This window comes from Mobula birostris, chromosome 25 (assembly GCF_030028105.1).
Source record: "Mobula birostris isolate sMobBir1 chromosome 25, sMobBir1.hap1, whole genome shotgun sequence".
NCBI lineage: Eukaryota > Metazoa > Chordata > Chondrichthyes > Myliobatiformes > Myliobatidae > Mobula > Mobula birostris.
The window spans coordinates 24,098,670-24,106,897 of record NC_092394.1 but is presented as its reverse complement, the minus strand read 5'-3'; the positions used below and the strand labels follow the sequence as shown (position 1 = coordinate 24,106,897).

Genomic DNA, 8,228 nt, shown 5'->3' with positions numbered 1-8,228 from the left:
AATGAGTTCGGTGGAACAGGAGCAAGCTCTGATGCTGCCCTCCCCCTTTCTTTCTTCCAAGGCCTTCTGTCCTATGATACTCCCCATTCTCCAGCCTTGTATCCCTTTTGCCAATCAACTTCCCAGCTCTTAGCTTCATCCCTCCCCCTCCTGTCTTCTCCTATCATTTCGGATCTCCCCCTCCGCCTCTCAAATCTCTTTTTTCCCGTTAGTCCTGACGAAGGGTCTCGACCCGAAACGTCGACTGTACCTCTTCCTATTGATGCTGGCTGGCCTGCTGCGTTCCACCAGTGTTTTGTGTCTGTTGCTTGAATTTCCAGCATCTGCAGATTTTCTTGTGTTTACGTATCAAAATCTCGACATTGTTTCTGCTAAAATACAGTGCTACAGTAATTGTGACAAGGTAGAAGCTTGGGATAAGTGCTGGCTTGGGTTCTTAGCTTTTGTCACCTACACACCTTAATGGAGTTCAGTGCCCATCTGAGGGCTCCATGTCTGAGAAAAGCAAAGGCAGTCATCCTTCCCATGAAACCAGTATCTAGTTTGTGCATCAACTATGATGAACTCTCTGTCGTTAAAGCCCATCAGCTACTAAAAGGCTCCTGCCAGAAACAGGTCACAATCTGAACTCTTTGCACGCTACAGAATCCAACACTTGCAAAATGTAAACCAGCATTTTAATTCAGCACAACAGGCCAAAGGTGCAAAACCTTCTCAGGACACCTTTTTCACAACTCCCCCCCCCCCCCCCCACCCCACCAAACCCCGCGTTCCAAAACAGAAGCCTAGGGGATACTTATGCTTTTTATTAGTAAAACAAGAAATGGAGGATTTTTTAAGTGGCTGTTGAAGAGCAGAAGTGTGATAACTAGAATAAAGCAACAGTATTAAATTTGCCTGAGTCTGAGATGACCAGGTAAAAATTTATTCCTTCTTGGTAGGATTAAACTGCATAGTAAAGCAACACGCTGCCCCATGCCTGCAAAGTTCATTCCATTTACATTCTGGAGGCAGAATATAACAAGACGTACTACTGGATGGAGTGTTTAATGTCACCCAGCTGAAGAGTTCCTACATGTATTTCTCTGTCCCAGTTCAAACAGGGTCATTGGGTAAGGGAAGACACTAAAGTAGTGATAAAGGCTCTTCAGCCCATTAGGGTAGGGGTGGCACGTCTGTAACAAATCTCTTATTTAGGTACTCGCAAAAAAGGTAGTCTCACTGCTTTTATGTTAATATCAGAAACCGTTAATGTTCCACTAACAACAGCTTCTCAGGACTCCACCTTTAAAGAGCTAACCCACTCTAATGTTGCTTGAATGTTATATCTCTAGTCCAGAAGCTAATGTGGCTCTACTCATGGAGAAAGTTCCTTATGGAAATCTGGAGGAATCACTTTATTTTTACTTCTAATACTGCTTACTTCTACAACAAATTTGGAATGTAGAATTCTGTTGGCAAGACCAGAACTATTTAATCTTCACAAGAATTCACCTCTATATCGCTCACCTTTGCATTTGCTCTATTATCAGCGTACAACAGAAGTTGCAAGTCAATTGTAATGCTCGGTATGAGAGCACTTTGATGCACAGGTTAAAAGTATAACATTTTCATGAAAAATATCAATCCAAAGTAGAACTGTGATACTTGTACCACTAGATCATGAATGTCATTTTCCACTTAAATTTAAAAGGCAATTTTTGGATATGAACTAATAAACAAAAACTCTAAGTACAATGCCATGGGGTGCTTTTCTCCCCACTATAATTTCGATATTAGTGTCTGAGGAATTCAGACCTGTTTGGATACAGTATCACTTCCCCTTAAACAACAGGCCATTCTCCCACAGTCACATCAGCAGCCAATTGTCCACGGGGTTATCACAATTGAGACCAAGTACTCCAGCTCCGTACCTATTTATTTGTTGGGTGAAATCACAGTCATACCATCGCCACTGTGAAATAAAGGCAGGGATGGGGAAGTCATTTTGCACTTGCTGCTCAAGAGCAGCTTATCCGGCTGCATCACAACTGACTCCTGCAAAAAATCCGATCACTAGAGCAACCAGTCTTTGTCTGCCTTTCATTTCCACTGCATTACCATCACTACAACCCAGCAAATTCTATTTGGAGCATCGAGGTGACATTTGAATGCAGCAACCCCTACTGGAAGGGAGGAGTAATGGGCCTTAAAAATGATTGATCATGTAAATAATGAAAAAGGTCCAACACAAATACCACAAACTGTACTGTCATCAATAATAAATGTGGCATTAAATAAAATTTATAGAAACCCTACTATAAGTTAATCAAACCTTACTATAAGCCAATCAAAGCATAAGATACTGTGTTTTTATCAAAGTTCTAATACATTTATAAAATATAATAAATTAATCATTTTCAAAGCCCAAGCTAAAAACGTTGGGTATTACCTAAAAGAATGACCTCTGTAAAATAGGTAATTAATTATAAACCTGTCTAGTTAAACAGATGCTGTTTGCAGTTTAAAAGTTACAGGAATGGATTCAACAGGTATCAATAAATGTCCCTTGAATACTTCCATTTCAGTTTATTTGACCTTTTTTTTAAACTTAAAGCATTAGAGTTACACAGATACGGTCCCTTCAACTCACTGAGTCTGTGCTCATCTTCAACAACCCATTTACAGCAATTGGGGAGGATTTTCTGAGTGAGCAGTCTAGTGAAATTGGAAAATGTTTCTTTCAGATGCTTCTACATGCATTCAGAAAAGATCCCCATTTACTTGCAATACATCAAGGCAGCCAAAATAGGAAATGCTGGCAGGTAGTTGTGAATTGGAAGGACCACACATAAATAAGATGATTGTTAAAAAAAAAATCTCAAGAGTAGAAATACAGTGAATGCTCCAGTTTGAACTGGAGTTCCATTTTGTTGAGAGGCTCAATGTCTATGACTTGCTAATTCTGAACTTGTTCTCGATTCCCTGAAGCCATAAATCCATCAACCTTGTTCACCTGCTGATGTGTACCTACACGCACACTGCTACAAGTTGCGAGATATAAAAGCTGCGTGTAGAGTAACAATTCTTCACTTTTGCTGCTCTCATCCTTCCCAAGCTGAATCATAAGGAAGCTGTGGAGGCCAGGTCATCAGGCGTACTTAAGGCAGAATTAGTCAGGGTGTGAAAGGTTAGGGGGAGAAGGTAGAAGAATGGGATTGTAAGGGAAATGGATCAGCCAAGATGAAATGGCAGAGCAGACTCAATGGGTCAAATGGCCTAATATGTCTTGTGGTCTAATGTTCACAGGTAGACAGACATGTCTCTCCTGCTTTCCTCTCTCCCATGCATGGCTGGAGGTCATTGGACAGATGAAGAAATTGTGGAAAATCGGCACTGCTGCATCATGGCCGCTCACCCTCAATAGCTTGTGGAGACAATTATGTTGTTCAATGCACACAATTTTTTTTCTTTACAAGAAACCAAATTCAACAGTTAACCTGCAATCATTAGCTGACCACCCTACTCAGCATTCCCCTAAAATCCATTTCCTCATGGTTAAAGTTTGCACATAAGATCTTTGAGAAAGTTCTTCCAGACCTGGTTACTTACAGATGTTATGTGTCAATCAGTCAGAGGATATGCTCGGGTTCAGCCTGGAGTTAAGAAGGCAAATGACAAGTTGGTCTTTGGAGCCAGAGTGTCTATTCACTTGAGAAGAAAGGGATTCCAAAGAAACCTACAAATTATAACAAACCCCAAGCAAACTAGCTACAGAATCCTGATGTTTGAACGGTCCTGAACCAAAAATCACAGTTCAAGGTCAGGGATTGTGTCATTTGGAACTGATTTCAGGAGAAATTTATTCACCCAGAGATATGAATCTGGAATATTCTACCACAGAAGGTATCAGAGGCCAAGTTATTATATATTCACACACAAGGAGGGAGATATACTTCTTAATGTGAAAGGGATAGAAATATGGGGTGCAGGATTGTGCTGAAGGATCAAATGGCTGACTCTTGCTTCTGTTTTTTGTTTCCAAACATTTAAGGTTTTTACTGAATGCACATTCTCATTTCCCTGACACAACACAAGAATGGTGAGAAATTTACTGTGGTAAGGTGCCATTTCTTAATCCATGGACTGAAGGCAAAATTGATTTGAAACCACCAGTTACTTTAGGCTGAATCTTTTCTGGGTAAAAATCTTAACATGATTACAAGGAAAGGGTTAAACTGCAAGTCATCACTATGTGCTATTACTGAAGAGAATAACAATTCTTCTGTCATTTTAAATCTTCCTCCTCACATCTTTACCCTGTGCATTCAAACTGTAGACTCTTCTTTTGACACCACAGCTAAAGAGAAAACACTGACATTCCCTTCACTGACTACTGCTGACATGTCACGACTACTTATTTGCTGTTTTTTTGTTGGATTTGGCTATGACAAGGCAAATGGAGAAACAGAAACTAGTTTTTTTTCATCCCAACTACAAACTGGTTAAAAATAGCCAGTAGCTCCATTGCGCTCCTCCCACCATATAAATTTAAAGACAAACCCTCTCCTGAAAATCCGTCTGGCTGCACAAACACCAGCAGGATCCACCTGTCAATTGTCCGACAATGTGCTTCAATGAAAATTCAAATTGCAACATAGTTGGGAATGAACTATATCTGATGGCTTTTATTTTAACACAAGACTCTCAAAGACTCACATCACTACCCTCTTGTATACATATCTTTGCAGTTCCTTATTCAGGATGATGGCACTCCACTTTTTGAGAGACTTAGCTAATGGCAAATTGTAGGGGTTGGCTGGATCTGGTACAACTTTCACTTGGCTGCTTAACTGGTCTTTCAGGTCAGTCCCTGCTTTAATTTTTTTCAGAAACATCTATCGATAGCAGCAATCAGAATAACAAGTGTTACACAAAATATTAAAATATTTTCACAAACTAGAAGCATCCTAGTTTGATTGCACAGTTAACTAGCACTGCAAACCATAAGGTACAATGTGCCTTTTCACAAGCGAACCAGAAATTTCTACCTTCAAAGGAGCTGAGTGGTTTAGTGTACAGATTTGATTGCTAGCAGTTTGAGCCTTTATCTTCACCTGTTATCTGTATCTTTAAGGCATATCCAGTACCTTTCACAAGGCCGTGAGAGTTGAGGGTTCAATGCAGTGCCATGAATACAGACATTGATGTTACATCACAATCTGGTCAAATAAAATTTATCCACACGTCACATCTCGGATACAAATTGTGAATTGTTGAAAAAAATGTCATCAGGCTAGTGTCAACATTTTCACGCTTGCAATTCCGCTCCCCATAATCGTGAACATCTGTGTCTGTATGGCTGTTGCAACAGAAAGGCAGAGCCACTGTTCCTGTCAGGCCGCTGCAGAATCCAGTCTGTGTGTCCTCTATGTCGAAGCGGGGGCATCCATTGTCGACAGAATGCGCACAATTTCAGCTCTCTGAGTGGGGGAGATGTGTTGAGTCATGTGCACAATAGAATCCATAGCAACTTCAGGATTGGCCTGCACCAGACTGCAAACACAAGGCAAATAAAAGCATTATCTTCTGAGGCCTCCAAAATTATCTTGCACAGAGCTTGATTCTTACACATATAGTAAAGAAACACTTCTTTAACCAATTGTAATTAAATAAAAGGAACAAATGTACCATGTTAAGTGCATGAAACACAGGAATTTAATTCTACTCAATGGCAAAATACACCCTGAAGAGTAAATAAACACACCCAAAGTTGGTTGCTATTAAAGAGGTAATCATCATTGTTTTGAGGTTTCAGAGTAGCCAGGAACCACTTTCTCCATCCCAACATTTGCTGCAATGCCCACTGGTTATGTTTATGATGCAGACAATATCACCTCGGCAACTGCTGTCGGCTTGGATCTTGAGGTGGTAACTACCCTCTGCGGACTGGAGAGGAGGTCTGGACAGGGGCCACAAGACCAGCATCAGTGCAGTTTTTTTCAACATATGCTTTGCAATAGTGGGTTCAGTTTTGGTCACCCTGCCATAGGAATGATGCCATGAAGCTGGAAAGAGCGCAGAGGAGATTTACAAGAATGTTGCCAGGACTCGAGGGATGGAGTTGTGGTGAGTTGAAGAGGTTGGGACATCTTTTTCCTCGCAGAATGAGGGGCAGTCTTAGAGAGATGTGGAAAATTATGAGGATCTCAGATAGGGAGAACAGTCTTTGGAGAATCAAGAATTAGAGGGCATAGTTTTAAAGTGAGAGGAGAGAGATTTTAGGAACCCGAGATGCTTTTTACACAGTGGATAGTCAACGTATGGAATAAGCTGCCAGGGGAAGTGATTGAGGCAGAACCATGAACAACACTTAAAAACAGTTAGACAGGTACATGGCGAGGAAAGGAAGACATGCACCAAATGACAGAAGGTTTCAAAAGTACATTTAATGTCAGAGAAATGTATACAATGTACATCCTGAAATTCTTTTCTTCGTAACCATCCATGGAAACAGAGGAGTGCCCCAAAGAATGAATGACAGTTAAATGTTAGAACCCCAAAGACCCCCCCAGCTCCCCCTCCCACATATAAGTAGCAGCAAAGCAACGATCCCCCCTCCCCCACCACCACCGAGCTCTCAAGAGTTAGATAGAAATCTTGGTTGGCATGGACCAGCTGGGTCTGTACTGTATGATATCTTAAAACTGTGTCTCGATCATCTCTCTCACTTCCAAATAACCAGGTTCAACAAAGGCACCTGTGACAAGCCAGCACAGCACTTCCCTGTACCTGAACTAGTACTGGTCATCTGCTAGGAAGGAGGTGATCAGCAAGTTAGTGAGCTGGTGCAGTAAAATGTGCCATCTGGTACTCCTGTCCCAAAGCCAAAGAAGGCAAAGCACTTGCAGTCAGGGCTGGAGCTGGGCTCTCCCAGGGAGACCAGGAAAGGTGGACAGGAGATCACAGATCAGGAGCACTGCTACTGGTGGGGGGAGAGAGATCAGGCGTAAACAGCAGCTTTGGGGTCAAAGAGTAAATACAAGAGTAGGGATGGGTGACAATTTAAATTAGCTTCTCATCAAATTATACATCTCCCAGGTTACCACTGCATGGTTAAAACTACGTTCTGGTGAGACTGTTTTTCAATGTCCCCACCCCATGATTCCCCAAAAGGAGTGTCGGATAGAGAACGGCATCTTTGCATATACGTGGCAAAGAAATTGTGCCAGGTTTGCTAGGCTGTCTCATTCAAGGCTGAATCTCCTTTTCCCTGAAAGGTATATGGAATATATGAAAGGTGTATGTTCCTTACTGATGTAAGGAACGACCATCAAGAATTAACCCTATTCATCATTTCCACGTATTAGGAAATTGCTGTAGCGTGGTGGCAGGTACATTAACGATGTTTAAAACAAAAAACGACAACATTCCACAATTATACAGAATAAAGAATTACATAAAAATAAAGTTAGAATGGACTAAAATGTGCATAAATACATAAATATCAGTATGAATTTACAATGTAAGCATTATAGAAAGGGGTTTAAAACGTTTACAGTGCAGTGACATGGGGGTGGGGGCAGCAAACTAGAATGGGACTAGTCTGCTTGCTGTGGGTTCCCATTCAGCATTACTGACCACTGCCTGCAGGGGGTGCAGTCAAGCAGCTGCAGGGCAAGATGCAGCTATGTTGCAGGCCCTGTGAACTTTATCCACTGAAACTCACATTCACTTGGTGGCAAGAAGGGTGAAGAGGGCATCAGCGATCCATGGAATTCATCAGAGCACTGGGAGAAAGTGGCCAAAAGAAAAACAAGAAGAATACAAAAGGGGCAGATTGGGGAGACTCGAAAGACCTCAGATGCTGGAATCTGGAGCAATCAACAATCTACTGGAGGAACTCATCAGGTCAAGCAGAATATGTGGGAGGAAAGGAATTGTTGACATTTCAAGTCAAAAACCCTGTATAGTCAGATTCAGATATTTTCCCCATCTGTTTTGTTTTTATTCAAAAACAAAGGGCAAATACAAATCTTATACAAAGCAAATGAAGTGATAGAAGGAATATAATTTAAAATTACTGACTATATTAAGGAAGACACTTCTTGGAGTCAATTTCTGATTACCAGTTGGATTTTGTAAGTTAATTCCAGTGGTTTACAGACACCTTCAGAACAGTATGCGACATTTCAAATCAGACTGAGCCAGGTCTGTTTGGTTACTGACCTGCTTCCACAGAACCCTTC

The 8,228-nt window shown here is 41.3% G+C and overlaps 1 protein-coding gene across 2 annotated transcripts in view; it reads right to left on the bottom strand.

The window, feature by feature from the left end:
* Positions 1 to 4,640: 4,640 nt before the first annotated feature.
* acaca (acetyl-CoA carboxylase alpha) overlaps positions 4,641 to 8,228 on the bottom strand; it is a 278,119-nt gene continuing 274,531 nt past the window's right edge. For both annotated transcript variants that reach the window (XM_072243270.1, XM_072243271.1), the window contains one exon: positions 4,641 to 5,535. In XM_072243270.1, coding sequence (XP_072099371.1) covers positions 5,409 to 5,535 — 127 coding nt within the window. In that variant the 3' untranslated portion in view covers positions 4,641 to 5,408. The remainder of the gene's footprint in view (positions 5,536 to 8,228) is intronic.